Source organism: Bicyclus anynana, chromosome 5 (assembly GCF_947172395.1).
Source record: "Bicyclus anynana chromosome 5, ilBicAnyn1.1, whole genome shotgun sequence".
NCBI lineage: Eukaryota > Metazoa > Arthropoda > Insecta > Lepidoptera > Nymphalidae > Bicyclus > Bicyclus anynana.
In genome coordinates, this window is record NC_069087.1 from 1,215,603 (window position 1) to 1,239,453 (window position 23,851).

Below are 23,851 nucleotides of genomic sequence, written 5' to 3' on the forward strand. Positions count from 1 at the left end.
AGTATGAAGAATAATTATACCAAGTTTCGTTAAAATCCGTCGAGTAGTTTTTGTTTCTATAAAGAACATACAGACAGACAGACAGACAAAAATTTAACTGATTGCATTTTTGGCATCAGTGTCGACCACTAATCACCCCCTGATAGTTATTTTGGAAATATATTTTATGTACAGAATTGACCTCTTTACAGATTTATATAAGTATAGATTGGATAGAAGCAAGCGTTACTTTGCGGAAATTCATCGTGAATATATAATATTTTTTTTATTTTGCTATTATAAGCGAAAAGCCAACGAACCCATGCGACAACGTCACCCAGGTTCGACAAAATACTCTCTACGTTTCACCCCGAAACCGGAGCATCCTCAAGATATGTTGACTCTACAACGTGCAATTGAAATTGCATTATTATATATACCTTATTAATTCTCTTGGAATTCGGATGATGAGGTTTTGGACTCGAGTCTTTGATCGGGTCACAGGAAACATATATCGGGTAAAGATTGTTTTCTTCTAAGAGACTCTCAATAGTCACCTAATTTGGGAATTCGTTGGTTTCCTCATACGCCTTAGACAGCACGCAAGCACGCAACATATCTGAATATTCGTAGGTACGCTTAGATTTTGAAGCCACGATTGTTTGCATTGGGAGCTGAACCCAGGGCTCCTTTTAATCCAATTACCGAATAACTGACTGACGTCGTAGATTATGTAAATGACAGTAACAGAAATACTGGTTGTGACTTAGCTGACTTACTGTCAGATGTGTAAGCCGCTTTAGTTCTCAAGGCAGCTATTCTCTTTGACGATCGAGTCGCTGCACTGACGTAATTGGAGTCAGTGGCAAGCTTTGTCAGGCTTGACTTGTATTAGTTGTACCGTGATGTTAACTATGACGTTACTTCGACAAACGGAATTAACCACGTGCTCTAGGATTAGTTACGATACTAATTTACTTAGTATAAACTGAATTAATATTCGTCATTATTAGCCTATTAGTGGACGCCCGCGACTTCGTTCGCGTGGATTTCAGTTTTTCACAAATCCCGCGGGAACCATGGGGTTTTCCGGAATGAATAGCCCTTGTGTTAATCCAGAATAAAATTGATTTCCATTCCAAATTTCAGACAAATCGCTTTAGTAGTCGCAGCGCAAACGAGGAACAAACATAGACACTTACACACACACACACACACTTACACACACACACACACACACACACACACTCAGGCACATGTACACAAACAAACTTTATGATATTACTGACGGCTTAACGTGCTCTACGAGACACGAGTGACATCACTAACATCCCAACTCCACGCTCAGAATTTTATTGAAAATTTCTTAGAAAAATAAAATCTAATTTAACCCAACCGAGGACTCGAATCCGTACTCGAAACCAATTCCCAGCCCGGAGTTGGGAAGTCGTTAGTGTCACACCTTCAGACCAATCACCATAGAACCTGCCTCACTCGTTACCACTCTGTCAAAAGGATATGATCATTGATCACGTCACTAACACAATAACGTGTTTAAACAAAATGCATAGAGAATCCGTGTTTTATTGTTTTAAAATTACACGTGTGTGTATTACGATTTATATTTATAGTTGTTTGTAATGTAAGAACACAAGATATAATTTACTAGCTGATGCCGCGCGGTTTCACCCGCGTGGTTCCCCATTCCCATACGAATAAGGGGATAATATATAGCCTTCCTTGACAAATGTTCTATCTAACACTGAAAGAATTTTTCAAATCGGACCAGTAGTTCCTGAGATTAGCGCGTTCAATCAAACAAGCAAACAAACAAACTCTTCAGCTTTATAATATTAGTATAGATTGGTGTTGAATATTTTCGATGTGCGAGTTTACCTCGTCCCCCTCAACAAACGACAGATAATTTTGTTAGTGAATTTGAGTGCGATAGAAGTCCAAAGATCTGTGGTCACTTGCCATCTGAAAGACCAGATAAGCCGTCGGTGCCGATCATTACCATTACCATCTGATAATAAAAGTTATGTTTATGTACATATTCTGTTTATATTAACTTTCAAGTTAGCCCTTGACTACAATCTCACGTGATGGTAAGTGATGATGCAATCTAAGATGGAAGCGGGCTAACTTCTTAGAAGGAGGATGAAAATCCACACCCCTTTCGGTTTCTACACGATATAGTACCGGAACGCTAAATCACTTGGCGGTACGGTAGGGTGGTAACTAGCCACGGCCGAAGCCTCCCACCATCCAGACCTGGACCAGTTAAAAAAACCTCAATCGGCCCAGCCGAGGACCAAACCTAGGACGTAAATCCACCACGCATACCACTGCGCCACGAAGGCCGTCAAATAACGGAGTTTGAGATATCTTTAAGAGAAATCAAACAGCAATATCGCGTTGCTAGCTTCGTTAAATGTATGCAGAATCTAGGTATTTAGGTACTCTCAGGGCTGTCTGGTTTTACCTAAGAACAGTTTACTAACGGTTGGAAAGATCTAAAAGGGTTGCCATGGTAACGAGGACTTTGATAGGAAGCGGAGTGCAAACTTGCACACTGATGGCTTGGAAATAAGTTCGTCCGCAATTCTGAACCCAATGATTTAAAACATATGGGCTAGAATCGCTTGTTATCACTGAAACATAGAAATGTCCACATGAATTGGTTTCGTTTGATCACATTTTTGTAGGTTGAGATACGGACTCGGGATATTTCTTTGTAGAGTTATTTTTTTATACAACGGATAAGCACCGTTGTATAAAAAAAATATCTTTCTGAAGTGAAGTTTCTTCTTAATAATTTTTTTTTTCTAATTATTCTAATTATTATCAGTCAAAGCATGGCCTTATTGATAGTACACTCGAGGCCTTTATTATACTAGTGCAGACTTACCGCTGCCAGAGCCAGGAATAGCGGGGCTACCGGGGACTAGGGGCTGTCTTTTATTTTGCTGGCCCATCTACAAAGAATTGCCCGATATCTGACCACGCTAGGCATGCAGGTTGGTTAGCGCAGGGCCAGATTTCTCGCACCGGTGTCGCTGCAGCCCAACACTGGCCTGTGCCATTTAAAAATCTAGCCATTGCGAATGGATATACCGATATATTGTCGGTCGCCAGAGCCTCGTCAGTCCACCTGAGGGTGCACCACGAGCAGTTGTGGAGACTGACTTGTACTACTACCCCTTTACACCCCTTGTCATTTTGTAAATTCAAATAATTTACATAATTGGCGACCGTGACAGGACACAATTATAAATCACAGAAAGTCATCATCATTATAATATCAGCCGATGGATGTCCACTGCAGTAGGTACATAGGCCTCTTGTAGGGACTTCCAAATATCAAGATCCTGAGCCTGCATCCAGCAAATCCCTGCAACGTCAGTCCACCTGGTGGGGAGTCAGTATTTGCTTTCTAGTGCGGGGTTGCCATTCCAGCACACATTATAAGTAGGTAAAAATAGTATCAATAATAAAATGAAAAAATACAAAATGTTTCTACGAGTACACAACAACAGAAAAATCATTTCATTTATTTCTAATACCACTTTATCTATTAAGAAGTAGAATAAATCACGTGGAAGCTATAAATTATCGAGAGATAAATAAATCTTTCATAAATTACACCGCAGCCGCCCCGGGCGTGGCTGTGACGTCAGCGGCAATTGAATAACAGTTTGTGACGTCATATGATTAAATTCGCCCCAAATACCGGCTCCTGCCCGCACTCGGCTCGCTACAGTTAGTGACATTTCAAGTTGCCGACATTGCTGTTTGATTTTATTGTGCATATTTGAAAATTTGACTTCATTTTTGTTTTAAATAACTTTTTTTTTGTTCTTTACAAGTTAGCCTTTGACTACAATCTCATCTGATGGTAAGTGGTGATTCAATCTAAGATGGAAGCGGGCTAACATGTTAGGAGGAGGATGAAAATCCACACCCACCACACATTTCTACACGGCATCGTACGTTTTTGTCGGTAGGGTATGATGTCTTTGCATACTATAAAACGATTTGTTGTAAATTAATAGAAATATGACAATAATTGTTGAAAGTGTCGAAAAAAACAAGCCGCCTGGGAGCTTTTAGCGAAGAAGCTGCCTATTACCCTTGGAGATATAAAAAAAAAAAATCAACTGACTTCAAATTCACAAAACAAAAATAACATCGTACTTTAAGCTTACCAATCTGGAAGTATTTGGAACTATTTGAAACAAAAAAACATTTTTCAAAATTGGTTAAGAAATGACGAAGTTAAGAGGTAACAAACAAAAAAAAATAAAAACTCGAATTGAGAACCTCCTCCTTTTTTTGAAGTCGGTTGAAAAAGATCTGGCGGCGTATGCAATAAGGGTAATAATAAGATTTTAAGGATAACTTCCCATACCCATTTTATCTTTAATAACAATCCACACTATTTCCATTATTTTTCTTTCTATTATATTAGGTTTCTGTGGAAATATTCTCATCAAAAAAATGTAAACTGTCCGCCTGAAAATACTTGCGGACTGTTATAATTTTTCGATAAGAAGTATAGATTTACAATAATTAAATATTTTTATTTAGCATCTTAAATACCCAAATAAATGAATCAGGCAGTAAAATTAACTGTAATTTTCCGAAATATTCCGGCCGTATTTGGGTTGCAGTAGTAACTGAAATTTCAAGTTGCCGAGGACGCGTGAATGGAGGTTTGATTTTAGCGTGCTCTGCATATGATTTATCGACGAAGTTTGCACCTCCTTGCCGCAGCTTTGGGTAATGCTTCGCTTTGTGTATAATGCAGAGCAAATTTTGTTTGGGGTCAAAATGAAAGCTTCCTTTATAAGTTCATATTAATAAAAATTAAAACCTTACTGTAATATAAACAAAGCTATCCTATTTGTATTATTACACTTACACTCTTAATAGAACATTATGATTTATGTGCGGTAAGTTGAAAATTACAGCCGAGGCGATATTGCAGCTCGAGCCAAAGGCGAGAGCTATAGTAAGGATGCAGAGGCTGTAATTATCAAAGCGCACGTATGTCGTTCGACGTTTTATAACACATTTGCGAGGAAACACAATTCGAACACACTTTCTGAAAATTAATTTGCATCTTTGCATGTTTTCCATATGATGACATTTTAATACGCTTGTCATTTTTGCATAAATAACGAAGTGCGCACACCAGCGATTGTATTTTTAGGCAAATGCACAAAACAGCCAGTATTTCTAATAAAGTAGGTTAATATGTTTGTGTCTCTGATACAGATAAGTGGTTGACATTTATTGTCAAAATTATAAAAATTAAAGAATTAAATGTTCTTTTTATTATATTTTATTTCACAAAGCTAATTTTATTTATAAAATGTTGAGCACTTTTCTGACATAAAAACTCTTTGCCAAGATTTAAAAAAGTACCGTTCGTTATTAGAGAATATTACATTACGGCACATGTGAATTTTTTTTTACATTACGGCACAGCTAGCATCCAGCGGCTCCCATCCCATCGGTCCATCTAGTGGGGAGTCGACAAACACTGCGCTTTCCGGTGTGGAGTCGTCATTCCTTACCAATAGGAACTTGAAAGACTTTCAGCTTAAAATAACGAAGATTTAGCCATCACAGACCAAATTATTTTCGTTACTTCCACTTTTAAGATCTCACTAAAGTAATTACGATAATTTCTACCTACTCACAAATAATCCACTCGACCTCTCTCGTACAAAACTAATTTTGTACTACATTAAAATGTTCCAAATTAAACTGGAAGCGGATTATTTTTGACTACTGTCCAATGATAAGAACATTACAATATTATTAAAAGAATGGAATGCTAATCAGCTCTTTAGAACTGTGCTAAGTTATACAAATAGAGATTCCAGTAAACATTTGTTTTAATTACTGTACCTACTTATATTTTTATTTTTAATATAATTTTTAAATTATTTAATATTTATTTATTATTTATTATTTAATTGCGAAGCGTTTAATCGACACCTCCCGTGACCAGAAGGCTGGCCTGTATTTAGGCCAAAGAATTAGTATTGCCATACAACGTGGCAATACTGCCAGCCTTCTGGGCACTTTACCAATGATCGTCGATTCGGACGAATTCTACGACGCCTGAGCCTTTAGATATAATTTAAATTTAGTATATTTTCTTTTTAATTTTTATGATATGTAGTTATAGATTTTTAGGTACGTAGTTTTAATATTATTGTAAAACTTTATAAAATTGAATGAATAAAAGTATGTAACATTTTTAAATTATTTTCGTAACATTGTAGAGAAATGTTCATTTAATTAGGTAGGTTAGCAAAAAATCTCTGGATCAGTTTTTACAAGATAGAATAAAAACTTATAATTGACGTCTTTCCTTTTCTCCGGTACTAATCGTCCTATCGTCTTAGAGCGCCGAGCACGATTAGAGTAAATAAATACTAATCAGCTCTAATCACTAGCTCTCTGCCTGCAGATTACACTTAATTATCTATTGTTGGATAAATGTAGGCTTACTTTGGTACTCCCTATTTTACGAAATATCGGTATTTGGGATGTATGATTGACGAAACCGGGGATCATAGTCCGGAAATACGATACCGCATTGAACAAGCAAGAAATGCTTTTACTAAATTAAAAAAAAATCTCTGTGAACGCAATTTTTTTTTTTTCTTAACAAGTTAGCCCTTGACTACAATCTCACCTGATGGTAAGTGATGATGCAGTCTAAGATGGAAGCGGGCTAACTTGTTAGGAGGAGGATGAAAATCCACACCCCTTTCGGTTTCTACACGGCATCGTACCGGAACACTAAATCGCTTGGCGGTACGTCTTTGCCGGTAGGGTGGTAACTAGCCACGGCCAAAGCCTCCTACCAGCCAGACCTGGACCAATTAAGAAAACCTCAATCGCTCCAGCCGGGGATCGAACCCAGGACCTCCGTCTTGTAAGTCCACTGCGCCACCAAGGCCGTCAAAATGATGTATGAATGATGGAAGATGAGAGATGCGCGATGTCACATTTTCTCTGTGTTACTTTATGGGGTTGAAGCCTGGACTAACGCAAACGATGTGTAGTAAGCTTGAGGCAGTTGAGAAGTGAGTTTACAGGCGTATACTGTTATCATGGAGGGATCGAGTACGCAATAGTATTGTGCTGCAAAAAATGGGAAAGTCAACAGAAGTTCTGCAGCAAGTCCAAAGGAGGATCGAATATCTGGGAATAATGCTAAACTCCAAATATGACCTGCTCCAGCTTATTACCCAGGGAAAGATAAAGGGGAAACGAAAGCTTGGTCGTAGACGTACATCTTGGCTCAAGAACTTACGCCAATGGTTTAATATGAGTACCAGATCAAAGTAAAATTAGCTTAAATGATTGCTGACCTCCGAAACCACAAGAAGAATTTACGAAACACACTAAGCTTTCTCTATCTCTATATTATAATTATGTATACTGTAGGCCTTTGATGCGCGCCATCTCTCGTGAAGAGAAGAAGACATTGTCGACCAATAGCGGCCGAAAATATCGCTCTCTCTTTTATCCCATCGGAAGATCATTATTTTATACTCGAATTAGGTAAGATTATCGTCGAAAGAGAGATTTTCAGTTTGTCGCTATTGGTCGAGAATATGTCATTTTGATTGGACCATTAAGGCATAGAAGTTACATAAAACACACCTTCATACATACAATTATACATACATTTAAAATATACTGTATAAATACGCAAAACATTAAAAGGCACCAAATAGAAAACAGCCAAATAAATAGTAACCTTTTACACCCGTAAGTTCAAAGATAAGGCCGATCTTCAAAGATACGAGTGTAAAGATACAGGCAACAGCGTTCTTCCGGATGGTTGGTTCTGCCAAGTGACGTGTACAACGGAATTGGCCGACATGTGCCGTTGACACACACTGCCGCCCACCGGAGCGTGAGCGCCCGACGACTTGCCGACGATTTGCCGACGACTTGCCGACGATTTGCCGACGACGCCCTACGACCGACGCAACGAGATGTGAAAGATGCCAGTAACGTTTTAAATGAGGGAACACCGATTATAGAAATGTTATTTCAAGACATTTTCGTCAACATTGTTATATGTGACATTTGTATCTTTATTTAAACTCCTCTACAGACACCTAATCATCTTAGTGAATAAAAATATAACATACAATGTTAAACTCCAACTATTGTACTAGTCCACCACTGCACCATCAAAGAAGTGTTTTGAAAGTTTTACCCCTAATATAGTGAGGAAGCTGGTTATAGCAGGGCTTATCCCTGCAGCCAGGCTTGTGAAAGAGCATGCAATTTTATTTGAAAAGAAGGAGAGTACACCAACACCAGTACATGAGGACATACTCACTGAATGGGAAAGCGAGTGGACGGGAACAGGGAAAGGGACATGGACACGTGAGCTTATCCCCGATTTGAAAATGGCACAAACGGAACCACGGGGAAGTAGACCGGTGGCTAACTCAGGCGCTAAGTAGACACGGCGTCTTCAATACATACCTTTATGCTATTGGCAAGGCACCCAGTGAAAACGGCTATTTTTGCGGCGAGAAGAACACCCCGAGACATGCGATCTTCGAATGTCTGCGCTGATTTAAGAACAGTAGCCCAAGGGCCAATAGGAACGATGGAAGCGCAAAACCTCAATGCACGCATGCTAGCAGACGAGGAGGAATTGAGGAAGTACTCACAGATGCTGAGAGCTATCATGATTAGGTGAGAGGAAAGAGAACGCGTTGAAAAGAAAGAGAAGAAGAAAAATGCTTTGCGGTTCCGTACTGACCGGCAGAAAAAAAAATAGTAAGGAAGAAGAGATACATTTTTTCATGTGCAAATTTTAGAATGTCGCAAAGTTTTGAATGCATTCAAAACGACATATCTATTAATTAACATAAAAGCCTACGGAACCCTCGATCCTCGTGTCATACTTTCTCTTTCCCTTTTTTGTCCATTCCAGTGGAAGGGTCGACCGAAATATTCTAAGGTTGTTGATTATCGTTCTTTTGACGACGAATTCGAATGTTTATATTCGGCATTCAAAAGGTCCGCTATACAAGACGGAATAATAAATGTATAGATTGCTATTCGCCATTGAAAAGGGTAAAAAAGGGTGAGCCGATTCCTTGCCCACAATAATTTGACGATTCAATTGGTATACTTGACTCCTATTATTAATATGATATACTTATGTCAGTACTTGTGAAGTCAAAGTCAAATTTATTATTAACTAGCGGACGCCCGCGACTTTGTTTGCGTGGAATCCAGTTTTTCACAAATCCCACGGGAACCGTAGACTTTTCCAGGATGCAAAGTAGCCTATGTGTTAATCCAGAGTAAAATCTATTTCCATTCCAAATTTCAGCCAAATAGCTTCAGTAGTCGCTGCGTAAAGGAGGAACAAGCATACATACACACTTACACACACAAAGTTTCGTATTTAATAATAATAGTGTTACTAGCGTGAGCCGGCGACTTTGCCCGCGTTGAACCACAGTGTTACTTGTATTAAAGGAATAAACGTCAAACTAATTAATAACTAATAATTTTGACAAACATACCGTAGTTAAATCGTTCGGTTAAGGTTTAGTGTTTACGTAACATGAAACGATAAAAAATAGATAATGAACAATTTAGGACTATTTAAAAAAGTGCCAGATAGCCTACTCATTGATTTGTTATCTCAAAAGATTGATCCGACATGTCTAATAATTGTAGTGTTATTTCCATTTCAATAGATATTTACTTAAAATAACAGCATACACAACACACATAAAACTTTGACAAATTACTCTACCTATTGGTGAAAACCACATGAAACCGTATAAAATACATACTTACGCTTTTCAGCTTACCGCGGACTGATACAAACCCAGTGATGGATTTAGTGTTAACTTATAATGAAGCACGTTGAGAACCCCCGTAACTTTAATTATAAGTTTTCGACGAAGTATTAATACCATTATCAAATAATATTATTAACTGACGTTTCGAAAGTGCTTGTAAACTAAGCCTAATTGTGAAATAAATAGATTTTCACTATGACTTTAAGTATTATTAAAAATCTCATTTTGTTTGCCCAGTACAGCCTCCTTACCTACTTTTAGCACGAAGCCTTCAGGCTTCGACCCCTATCGGTGGCGTTACTATGGGGTGACAGGGGGCAAAATACCACAGTCCGAAGACGTTATAAGCTCAGACGTTAAAAAAACAATTCTAGGGCCCCATCCGACGAATTCGGCTTTATTAATATCATTTGGTAGTGATAGTTATTGAGTCAAACAAAGCTCACACCCAAAGCCCGGTATCGGAGTGGCATGGTGGGCTTAAGCTCCATATTACCTCCTAAAAGAAGGACGATTCGTTTGTGCGTATATTTGTAAATTATAGGTAAAGCCTCGTCTTTCTAAAGTGATTTTGAAAGTGCTAGAAATTCCAATACGATTATTTGAAGTACCTAAACCAAGTTAAACTTTGGCAATATTTGCTCAAGGTGACTACATCAAATTTTCACCCCTTAAGCTATTTCGACTTAATACAAATCACACTTCCAAGTACATTTGATATTAACGTCGTATACACGTACAAGTAATTACACCGGGTTTTGCATACTTATCAAATTTAATACTTAAAGTGAAGCTCATGTGAACGTGAACTCATTAAGAAGCGTCTAAGTCTGAACTTTCACGTAACACGATCTTTTACAGGAACAAATTATAATATCTTATACTTGTTTCATTCAGAGAAACTGTTTAAATGTAAGTCGTTGTATCTTTACTAATTCTAGCAAATATTATAAATGTAAATGTGACTTGTGGTCAAGCCTTAATTACTATACCGATCTACATGAAATTTTATATAGTTAGGTACGTTGATTTAGGTATAGAAAAAGGTTTTATGGGTTTCTTTTATTGCGTTACAAGGTACCCTCTGTTCTGGAAGGTTTTAAAATATTTCGACATTACAACTTACACTTTGTTGTGATTTGTTTTGACATTGGTTTTGTTGTCAGTTTATCTATGCTGCAAAAGGCGAAATTTCATCATCATCATCATAGCCGTTGGACGTCCACTGCAGGACATAACCCTTTTGTAGGGACATCCAAACATCACGATACTGAACCGCCTGCATCCAGCATATCCCTGTGACGCACTTCCTGTTAAAATATACTTTTATGTAAATGTAAAATTGCTACTGTGTTCATATTGTTTCATGTAAAATAGCTACATAACTATTATATTTATACTATGTAGTAACTAATTGCTAGATATAAAATTTAGAAGCGCGTTGTTAATATGGTTATATTATAACCATAAGTATTTAGACTATTATCAAACTTAGGTTTAATTTTTCATGATGAAAAATAAAGGGTACTTCGTAAAGGTGCTACAATTTGTATACAAGTAAAATATCTCGGTAAATCCCTGAGCCCCAGACAAGACCCTAAATATCTTCATAACAAAGCTTTACATGCTCAAGTAAAGTAGGTATTTGGGCGCAAATGTTATGTTCGATATTTCGAAGAGTGAGGAATTTCTGTAAAATCACGGCAAAAGGGTTTTTCTATCGCCACAAAGTCAGTGGAAATCCGCCATGACCCCGCCCTAGGCGGAATGGCCCGCGGCAAATATTCGAGAATATTTGCCGATCAAGTCACAAGCGCTCAACGCTGGGTAAGTAAGTTACGTGACAAGTGGTGTGCACAAAGTGTTTGATCAGGATATGTTTAACCAAATGAAAGACTTGATGTCCAGGATTCTGGAGGAGGGGGGATTAAAGATTTTCCACTTACCATTAACTATGTCTTCCGCTTGGTCCGGTATATCTAAATACGTAAAAATGTAATTTGACTTTATAAAAAAGTAAGCCATTTCTTGACACACCTACCAAATGGCCTTGCTTTGACTTAAATATGTATTATATAAGTCTAAGTTACGTAGTGAAAAGTGCTGGGAAATCATGAGTCCAATTATTAAGTTAAATACAGAAGTAGGATGGTCTGCTATAGAGGAGGCTTTTACCATCAATCAAAGAGTGATTAAATCACAGCACAACAATTATTTTTAAATAATTATATAATGTTATTTATGTTAAAATAACAATACACTGTAAGTTAAGAGAATTTTTATTTATTGTTTTGTAGTTTAGAAACAACAATTAAAGCTGTTACACTGTTAGCTAGATAATCACTGTTGTTTTAAAGTACTTTGATTCTGTAATACCAAAGTACTTAAAGTACTTTGGTATTACACATTCTTTAATAATTCTATACACAATCTTCAATCACAAGACAATCTTTTTCCCTCTTAAAAGCCCGGTGACAGGTGACAGTTGACAGTTGACAGTCGCCACAGAGAACAGCTACCAAGAAAGGTGGCTATTTACAATTATATTAATTTAAACAAGAAATATAAAGCTTTTTATTTTAGCGGACGCTCTTAGATTTCAACTCGATGTTACGGTTTGGGCCACGCTCCCCGATATATTGCTACATGAAAAATATTTATTGCCGAAATTTGTTTACCACAAAATTTCCATGCTTCGGTGGACGAATACCGGGAATCGTCGTGTACTACATTTTGATATTGCTGTTAAGAGTGTACAATACAAATAAAAGTAATTTGGTGGTTACAAATGGTTCTGGATCTCAGATTCTGGAAAAGTTAGGAGCCTGATATTTGGGTATATGATATTTCAAGTGTTAGCTTCGTTATGACTATACAAAATACACAATTTGTTAAACTTTTCCCGATAGTTTATTTTTTTGAAAAATACATGTTTTGCTCACATTTTGCTTTCAATCTCAGGAAAAGTAAACTTATTTTCTTAAATTTTTGTTTTGTATAGAAAATTAGGTATATATCTTGAACATAGCCATTTTGTTTTTCTTTATGTTGTTTAATTTACTTGCAATTTGCGTCGCGCGTCCATCGCTCCGTGCTTTTCACTCAGGCGAAAGTCATAATTCGGCGTCTCGTTTGCGCTTCGAATTTTATCCATATCGTACCGACGCGCTGCGCGCTCTTAACTCGACCTTTGTGGCACATTTTGTATACGACTTTTCATCTTGGGTTCGATTTTCGATCGCTTTAATCATAAAAGTTGTCAAAAGTCAAAGTCAAAGGTCATTTATTTCAATTAGGCTTAGTTTACAAAAATGTCATCTCATGAGTTAATGGTGATAATTAAATACGAAAACTCAAAATCAAAGTTGCATGAAGCCGATCGTACGACGAGCGCCTTAAATCGCAAGTCGTGTCACAAACTTGTGATCGTTGTATGTAGGGTTAAGGGATCCCTTGATATTTTTTTTTTATTTTTATTCTTTACAAGTTAGCCCTTGACTACAATCTCACCTGATGGTAAGTGATGATGCAGTCAAAGATGGAAGATTGATAGTTAACTAACACTCCCCGTTCCCACTCAAGTCACTCTCCCCGCATATCCCAAGTAACCAGTAAAAAATTACACAACCGACCGACTGTACGACGGGCGCCATATATCGCAAGTCGTTTCCGCCAACCGATCGCTACCCCTCTCTAACTCCCTACTCTTTACTCTTTACGGAAACTAGTCGCGCCACCTAGCGTCGGCACGAGCCAACACGAGATCAAGCGATGTCATCTCCGTCTTAGACTACTATTTCCTACAATATTGATTATATCTTCTACACTAACTTATCTTCTTGAGCGAAGATTAAAGCCAATCTCATTGACTCCAAGCCACTTTTTTGATGAAAACTGTACCTAAAAGTACCACGGACATCAATACCTTCTGTATAGCATGTTGTTTAAAACAAACAAAGTACCGCCCAGTGAGCTATCGAGCCCTGACCCCAACTGCGCTGTTCGGTCTTACATGCCGGGTACAAATTGGATGAAATATATTCCTCAGTAACAACGAACAAAACTCAAAAAAGTATATTTATTTTTTAAACTAGCTGACCCGACAGACGTCCTGCTGTACACCAGTTTTCTATATATATATATATATATATATATATATACATTTCGTCAAAAAGGAGAATACTCAACCATCCATGACGACAGTATGCCTAGTGGAAGTTTTCAATGTTTTCATATTGTTACTATCACGTTAAAGTAAACGCGAATTTATATGGAATTGAAACAGTTGTGCAGTAGTGCCACTAGATGGCGCTGTTTGGATTCCTTAGAAATTTGCGTTTACGTTATCGCGATCGTCACAGTATCAAACTGCCACTAGGCCCTCTGGTCTGCCACGAACGTCATCTATTTAAAAGTAATATTCGAAGTGACTATTCCCATACAAAACAACCACATGGGTTTTCTGGTGGATTTTGGAGGAGGAGGATTTAGGCAGATTTTTAGCTCCTTATTTTTAAAACTTAACCTGTTTAGGAGGTTATAAATATTCAAATTAATCAAGCTATTCACTTTTATCTTTACGTTCTAAATAGCTAGTTTTAGCAGAGTTAATTTTGGTATAAAATAGGTAAGTACTTACATAGATATAGGTACATAGATAGCTAAAACAACAAACAAACGTTAGCTAAAACAACAAAATATATACATAATATCCTTTTGTTTACAACCTCTCCCACTGCCAAGGGTCACTCAGAGATCTCTTATAGAGATTAGTGTTTCACTGTTTTTCATTTTACTTTTGTATGTAACTAATATTGGTACTAAATAATTAATAAAAGAAAAAACACCAGTAAATATTTTTCAGAGCGCTTTAACATTTTCTTTTTTATTTGCGAATCTAGTCTAGCTGCTAGAAGGTCACAAATCTAAAGGGAGGGTGATCAAAGAGAGAGCCTCGTGTTTTATTGTCGATCAAAGTAGTTTACAACAATGGCTGCCAATAATCGCGCCTGTGACGTCACTACTCTCATTAACAACGCCATCTGACGTGCAACCGAATAAATGAACACCCTTAGCCATGGAGTCGGGTGGCCATGTTGGGATCGTTATGTGGGATATATCTATTTAATTATGTCGGTAATTTAAAAAAAGTAATTAAGGCGCATTTTGTTCCTTTGCTTTATGACCTAGAACTCTGGACCTGGGACCTAGAACTGGGAGCAATTTTCAGCTTTTACTATACCAGAAAAACTCACAAATTCAAGTAAGAACGCTACACAGACCTGACGAAAGACCCTTTAAGTAAGTTTCACTCTTAACTTCAGGACAATTGACATAGACAATTTTCGCGAAGAATACTAACTTAAACCAATTTAGATTTAATTTACTGTTTAAATATAAATTATTGAATTACCACGTTGTATAACGAACTTTCGCAAAGTAACTGTAACCTGCTCCTATGTTTTGTATTTTCTAAATTGGCTCAAATAAGTTTCTTCTAGAGCATGAGCTAAATATGTTTTGAATGTGAGTAAGAAAGAGGACATTAAGGTTTATGAAATATTTATATAAATAAAAACTTTAACATTTTTTCTCAGATTAAACAAAAATTCGTTTAATTCATTCATTTTCTAAAGTGAGATATTATCTAATTGTGTACAAATGAAGCAAATCTGTAGCAAAATATAACTCTAAGTCATAAATCTAACGTACATTTTTTTTAAAACCCAAACGTCAGTATCACTAGAGTAGTTAAGCCAAACATTTCAGGACAATCCCAGTAAACCCGTAACCCTGGTGACTGTAAACGGAGCGGTGATAAATTTCGGACTTTATCACATAGTGACACGGTTCAATTTATCTTGCCACAGCGGCCATCAATAAGTTTTGAAGGATAAAGCGGGTGGTTCAAATTAATATTGACGCTGCAAGATAAGCTGGCAACTTTTGTAGCTTGTTTTCCTTCTTCATTTTAAAGCTTGGTGAATATATTTTCCGATGTATTGAGCCTGACTTTGTAAAATTATCGGTGAAACTGAAACGTACGGGATATTTTTAAAAGAAAAACATATAGCTTTTTTGCTATCAGCTTTTACTCAAGTTTGTTTTTTAGATTGAGATTTACTTGTATACTATTTTTCTAATACTATGGTATCATTGAAACCGTGATAGCCTATTAGATGTGATATCTGGCTTAGATTCGGACTTTGGGTTTGAATCCGGTTCGGAGCAAGCACCTGCAACTGTGTATATACGTGTATGTGCATTAAAAAAAATTAAATACGCGTGTCTCAAACGGTGAAAGAAAAACATCGAGAACAATACCTGCATACCTGAGATTTTTTTCAATTCTTTACGTCTGTGAAGTCTGCTAATCCACATTGGGCCAGCGTGGTGGACTAGGCCTAACCCATCTCTCAGCGAAAGGAGACTCGTGCTCAGCAGCGAGCCGTGTAGGCGTTGATAGTGAAATAGGCGTTGATAAGCTAGCCCGCTTGGGACAGCGCGGAGGACTATTAGCCTAACCGTTCTCACTTTAAGACTATTCGTGCTCAACAGTAAGCCGCATTTGGATTATTATTGATGATGGTGAAGTAAGACATCAGATCCCTAATTTTACTATACTTAGTTAATTAGTATTTCAATTTAAAAATATAATTGTTTATGAAAGTACGCTAAACTTTGAAACCGCCAACAAAGTACTCTGACAAAGGCAAAAGGCATTGCAAATTACTTAGCAGCATAACTATATAACCTGTACTGATTACCTTTGACTGCAAACCGTATAATTTATTGGCAAAGCGAAACTTGGCTCACTTCGTTTCCTGTTCTCTTGCTTTGTCAGTATAATTTTGTGTACGCTTTTGTTTCTTAACACAAGACGGTTAACGTCTCTCTGATTCCAGGGAGTATCAGCGAATTTCAAATTCAAATTCAAAATTTGCGTTGAGTTGTTAGGTACCGCTTTAAATGTGGCGAAATTTTGGAAACTTCATACTTGTAAATTCGTACAACTTTCTGTCTATCAGATAAGATACAATAACAACTAAGGGTTCATTTACACTTGCAACTCAACCGACGACCGCAGTCGACTGCAGTCGGCGACGTCTCGGCGGCAGTCGACTGCAGTCGTCGGTAGCAACTACCGTTCGTGTAAATGAACACTAAGAAAACCTTTCTTAGAAGCTGGATCTGGAAACCCGTTCTACCATACTGAAATATTTTATATTTCAGTATGGTAGAACGCGTTTGCTTAGAGGATGCTTTTGACTTTATTGTTTGTGTAATTCTTTATGGGTTACTTGGAATAGACGGGGAGAGTGACTTGAGTGGAAAGTGTTATATATCTGTCAAAGGTGCATTTAACACTACACACATCGTTCATACGCACTTGTGAACGATGTGTGTAGGGTTAAATGCAGTGACTTCACTCAAGGTCATGCCATTCTAGGGGCTTATTTTGGTTACAGTTTGATTTGTTAATTAAGCTGTCCTGACAAATGTTGTGAATCATAACCTTTGTTCGACATTAGTTTTTTTATTTTTATAATCACCTCTGAGTCTTCTAAAAATCCTAGTAATATTATAAACGCAAAAGTTTATATGAATGTTTGTTTGGATGTGTGTTTGGATGGAAAGCGATTTGGCTGAAATTTGGAATAGAAATAGATTTTACTCTGGATATAAGTAAACATAGGCACATATTTCATCCCGGAAAAATCCATGGTTCCCGTGGGATTTGTGAAAAATTGAATTTCACGCGGACGAAGTCACGTGCGTCCGCTAGTTTAAGCATAATTATATTTAATTTTTGTGTTTGAAGTTACTACATAGCGCCTATGCTTTGAACCTCCATCAGTTGATATGAACACACGCAGATAAACTAATTTAGAATTAAAAAAAGAAATTGTTTATTAATTAGGTATTTAATATAAAATTTTAAATCTTGAACTAGAATTTTAACTTTATTTATCTTTATATTTAAATTTAAATTTAATTGTTTCAGGCAACTCCTTGCCCCAAACCTGAAGCAAACACAATACCTCGCGAACGGTGCTGAAAGTGAAGTTAGAACGGTGAGTACTTTGAACTATTTCTATTCACATTTCATCATCTTCATCATCTCCTACGCTAAATAAAGACACAACATAACATTGTTTTTCTCTTCCATTCAACACATTCAAACTTAACTTGCCCATGTAGATGTAAAGATGTGTAAAGATGTGGCTAACGTGCACAGAATAACATGTCCTAAAGTTTTGTCATGCCACAGATGGTAATCCTCAAAGCCGCTTCTAGTCTAGACCCTAATTACGCCTTTTCAACGTCACACACGGCGACGGGGAGCGGTAAAAATATGACACAGTGCAATTTTATTTAAAATTATGCGCTTTAAAGCGCACTCGAGATTCATTTTGAAAGTTTTAATCGTTGGCAGAGAGCGGGCGCGGAAGATTAAGTGGTGCGGATGAAACGACTCCTCTAGCGGACGGCGGTGTATTGCGAATAACGCATCCCAGCTTGCATCGCTGGCGCAACGACGAACTAACCCGTGAATTATCTGCGCAGAATTTGCTTTGTTATACGAACCTTTACAAAAATACAAGAAGTACAGAATAAACTGTCAGACTGTTACTTTTAGGGATACTCAGTCTGAGTATCCCTAAAAGTAAATCTTAAGCTAATCGAGTATAAAATGAAAAGATTCGTAACAGAACTAACTACACCAACCTATAACTAAGTAGCTCAAAGAGTTACAGACAACGCAATAACGTTGGGTTTGGAAGTCTTTATAACACCTGATGTCCATCTCTGGACGTCCATTGATATCACGAAATGCATAAAGATTGTATTTACACTCTCTAATAACTAATCTGTATGACGTGCATCGAGTCAAAATATTTCAAGGATGAATTCTACGATGAACACATCGGTAAACACAATAGTAAAGTTGCAGAGGTGCGAGAAACATCGGTAGAAAATGAATGGTGCAGTTTGTGATAGTAGTTTTATACACAAAGTTTAGAGTTTGAACAAATTGATGTCCAATTTTGTGTAGTGATTTTCGCAGTTGAGAAAGATTTACTGTTACATTTTATTCAAATACCAGTTTATTAATCGACTTAATTCTACCCGCATGTAAAATGTAACTTTATATGACCGCATATTACTTTCTTTTTTTTATTCTCTACAAGTTAGCCCTTGACTACAATATCACCTGATGGTAAGTGACGATGCAATCTAACATAGAAGCGGGCTAACTTGTTAGGAGTAGGATAACATCCACACTCCTTTCGGTTTCTACACGACATCGTACCGGAACGCTAAATCGCTTAGCGGTACGTCTTTGTCGGTAGAGGGTGGTAACTAGCCACGGCCGAAGCCTCCTACCAGCCAGACCTGGACCAATTGAGAAAACCTCAACCGCCCCAGCCGGGGATCGAACCCAAGACCTCCGTCTTGTAAATCCACCGAGCATACCACTGCGCCACGGAGGTATGCGCGATGAAGGAACGGTCGTGAGGAAACCTGCATACCTGAGAATTCTCTACGTATGTGAAGTCTGCCAATCCGCATTGGGCCAGCGTGGTGGACTATTGGCCTAACCCCTCTCATTCTGAGATGAGACTCGAGCTCAGCAGTGAGCCGAATATGGGTTGATAATGATGATGATGATGAAGAAATATGAGAATTTAAGCGCTGGTGTAACCAGATACTAAATGTTATTTGGAAATCAAACCCAAGACCCTACGTGTATTAAGCTACACCAGAGATTCTCTCAAAGCGACTTCATTATACAGAATTCCGCTTTATATAATCACGAAAGTAGTTTCTCGCAGCAAAGCAAATCGCTTGTACATCTGCACAAACTTTACGAAGCACTCTTACTGTTTAGTTTGGACAAATTGAAGCGGACAGTTAGTGCTAGACAACCCGATACAGTGGAAAACAATTTTCGAAATTCACAGAAACTTTACACAAAACTAAACAACTGGTTGTAACTTGTAAATCATAACTATGAAAACAGTTTTGAAGTTGAATCAATCGTGATATGCATACTTTGATCAAACTCGTGTTTGGATGATTGTTTACTATTTATACAACTGCCTCATTGCTCAGTGATTAACTTATGTAGCTTCGGATCTTCAGGTTCTGGTTTCAAGTCCGTTTCAATAAAAAAATGAGCACTTAATTTTTTCCACAAAACTTTAGTAGTTAGTTGGAAATTTTGTGGTGTTACAACTCGAGTCTCAGAGATCACGTTAACATCTACCGACATAGCTCGATCCAGGATTCAAACCCAAGATCTCGTGTTCCGAAACCACATAGGCTAACCACTGGACTGGATTTGACGGCCTCCGTGGCGCAGTATGCGCGGTGGATTTACAAGACGGAGGTCCTGGGTTCGATCCCCGGCTGGGCCGATTGAAGCCTTAGCCGTGGCTAGTTACCACCCTACCGACAAAGACGTACCGCCAAGCGATTTAGCGTTCCGATACGATGTCGTGTAGAAATCGAAAGGGGTGTGGATTTTCATCCTCCTCCTAACAAGTTAGCCCGCTTCCATCTTAGACTGCATCATCACTTACCATCAGGTGAGATTGTAGTCAAGGGCTAACTTGTAAAGAATAAATAAAAAATAATAATATTCCCGAGATGCAAAATAACTCAATGGAAATTTTCTCACAACATCAACAAAGGTTTATAAAACAAACCGAACAAATAAAGTAACTTTCAAAAGTTTTCGTGGCATTGACAGGTTAGATAGGCCAAGAGCCGGCCTGTGTGACGCTGGCGAAGTTTTAATAGACCAATACCAATTCAAGGCTTTGAAAATTTAATCGACTCTTGGATTAAGTTTCTTGGATTTTAAATTCAAACAGTCTTGAGTTGGGATAGCGTTCCACTTGAAAGTGATTAATCATTTAATTTTCTTATCCTTCGGTTGGAAGCGAAATGAAATGGAATGGTTATTAATTATATTCAGCAATAATTATTTATTGACAGTGATTAAGTGAAGAATCATCTATAGCTCCACAGTTAAGAGGTGAACTCAAATGCGTGAAGTAGGTTCTAGTTTTAGAAGTTGGATTATTATCCATTTTAGTACGGCTTTTCACTTAATTCGAGAAAGAGGATTATTGGTAATGTTTTAAAAATACATAAAAATATGTTGACAAAATCTGTTTCCGAGGAACTCACATGTTTACGTTGAAATCAATATCTTGATTTCTTCCTTCTGTGCCGTTTCCACACTTGACTATGTGATTGGCTGTTGCACGTGAATATCTAGCTTTATTTATTTCCATTCCATAAGTACTTATTCTATTTGTTACTAGCAGTGGCCCGCGACTTCGTCCGCCCTTAGACCTGTTTAATTCAGCCCTTACAGTAGTATCGCTGTAAAAATGGAGTAACTTCCCCCGTTTTCACAACATTTCTCTTCACTGTTCTGCTCCTATTGATCGTATCGTAATAAAAAGTACTCTATGACCTGCCCAGGAGTATGTAAAATAATTGTACTAAGTTTCTTTAAAATCCGTCGAGTAGTTTTTGTTTCTATAACGAACACACAGACAGACAGCACACTCATTGTTATCATTTCAACATTTGATGGTAATCTACGAATTACACAAACCATCAATAAGTTAAGTTACATGCTATAGCTTTCAACGACGCGCTTTGTTGTGCTGCGTCGCCAATCTAGTACAAATAGAGTATCACATCTTGACGTCAATTATAACCAAATGTATGCGACGCTTAAACATAGCGGCAAAACATAACATAGATCGAACCTCATTTTCAATCGATCAGCAATCTCTACAACACATTAGCACGTGACGCTTATTACAATATTTCCGCTCGCTAAAGCTCGTGAGTTCTACAAATAGCTCGCATCGATGCCGCTTTCGCTCGAGCTTTAATTAAAGCCGGGCACAAAGTCGTCGTGGACGAGTAATTACATACATCATGGCTGTTGCCGACAAGCTGCCGGTTCATTTGTCAAAAATAAAAAGCCTCTCAAAGTGCTCACTGGCGTGACGACTGTGCATCACTAGTCATAATTTCGTTCGTAATACTGCCTTTATAACTGCTTGGGAATGTATGATTAATAAAGTTAGACTTCAATAATTGAGTAAATGGAAGAATAGAAAGAGATGACTAGAAGAAAGCTGGCGTGGCCTGTGTTGAAATAAAGCCTGGCCAGAGATGTGGTTGCTAAAGTTTTTATTTTAATTATTCTTTACAAGATAGCCATTATCTTACTAGATAAACTTAACTTGTTACGTACGATGAAAATCCGGCGTGGATTTGCATCCTACCTAATCTAACCCTTCGGTTTCTACACGACATCGTACCAGAACGCTAAATAGCTTGGCGGTACGTCTTTGCAAGTTCAGTTTTATTTGAATTGAAAATTTATAAATTTATAAATATCTATGCATTTCTCTATTTCTATCTAAAATGTTTATTGTTTCGTCTTTCTATGTAACAATATATTAATTAGGTAAATCCGTTCAGCGGTTTGGGAGATATGAGGTTAAAAGAATATTGCATACACTCATAAAAACACGCGAGAAAAACATAACCCTTCTTGAAGTCGGGTAAAAAAGAAACGTTGTGCATTTCGGGGCGACAGAAGTGATAACTTAAACCTGCTAACGTATGCGTGAGAGAAAAGTAAGCCAGACAAAGTGGCGCCGTAACGCGATACGTTACGAAGCGGTCTACCCTTCCATACGAAGTTATAACTTCACTAAATTATAATTTAATTAAAGTACACCGAAGTGAATATACCTACTATCAAAGTCAAAGTCAAAATTCATTTATTTCAAATAGGCTTAGTTTACAAGCTCTTTCGAAACGTTAGGTAATAATAAACTTAAGATAACGGTGGTAATAATCAATCGAAAACTTAAAATTAAAGTTACGAGGGTTAAACGCGCCTTGGTCCGAGAAGAGCCCACAACAAACTCAGCCAAGTTTTATTTTTTTTATTTACCACCATTTTACAAACTTATGCTAGTTCTACAGCAGTTTGAAACATTATATAACGCTACTATAACGAGTAAGAAATTAAATATCACGTGTCTCAATCGGTGAAGGAAAACATCGTGAGGAAACCGGCATACCAGAGAATTTTCTTAATTCTCTGCGTGTGTGACTATTGGCCTAATCCCTCTCATTCTGAGAGGAGACTCGAGCTCAGCAGTGAGCCGAATATGGGTTAATGACGACGACTAGAACGAGTAGCAACGCGGAATAGAATATTCGGGCTATTATTGCTGCGGTAGCCTCCATTATTGAAACTCAGAGATGATGAATTACCCTCCGCTTGCTCCGGGCACTGCGCTCAAATCAAATAGAGTGCTTTTAAATAAGAACACTTCTTATAAATAGATATTTTGATGACCCCTACAGGCGTTACTTCGACTGCTATAGGCCTATGGTTATTCGATGACAAGTTAACTCTTGATTACGATAACACCTGCTCTCAGTGTATCATTCAGATAATGAGTCACTACAATCGTTTTTTATCGTATTTTCGTTTTAGTGATCATCTAAAATAGTTATGGCAACGAAATAACCTAAAGTGCACCATTTTACATCAAACAAAACAAATCGTAATGTTTTTGACGTGACAACGTCTTATAATTCGATCGAGCCGGCTGCACACTCGAAAAAGATAACGTCATGCGTCGTTCCCTCGCTCTAGGATAGCCAACTTTTTTTACAAGAAATAAATAAAAAAAGTATATTCCGGTCTATGAAAATCATTAAATAGTATTTTAGAAAAAGGAATATTTTCTTTTGAAAAATGCAACCAGTATTTTTTCATGACGTTGTCACGTTCAACTATAGTCAGTAAACCGACAATACAGACAACCGATTTTTTTTTAGTTTTTACGATAATCTAACATGATTATTTCAACGGATATACGTAGATACTAGTTTTTCTTTATGTAGGGGTAATAATTATTAACTACTTAGCAAGT

General features: G+C 37.4%; 1 protein-coding gene across 9 annotated transcripts in view; it reads left to right on the top strand.

The window, feature by feature from the left end:
- The window catches only part of LOC112042945 (disintegrin and metalloproteinase domain-containing protein 22), a 422,343-nt gene that overhangs the window by 263,334 nt on the left and 135,158 nt on the right, over positions 1-23,851 (top strand). For all 9 annotated transcript variants that reach the window (XM_052881807.1, XM_052881814.1, XM_052881811.1 and 6 more), the window contains one exon: positions 17,860-17,929. In XM_052881807.1, the coding sequence (XP_052737767.1) occupies positions 17,860-17,929 (70 nt within the window). The remainder of the gene's footprint in view (positions 1-17,859; positions 17,930-23,851) is intronic.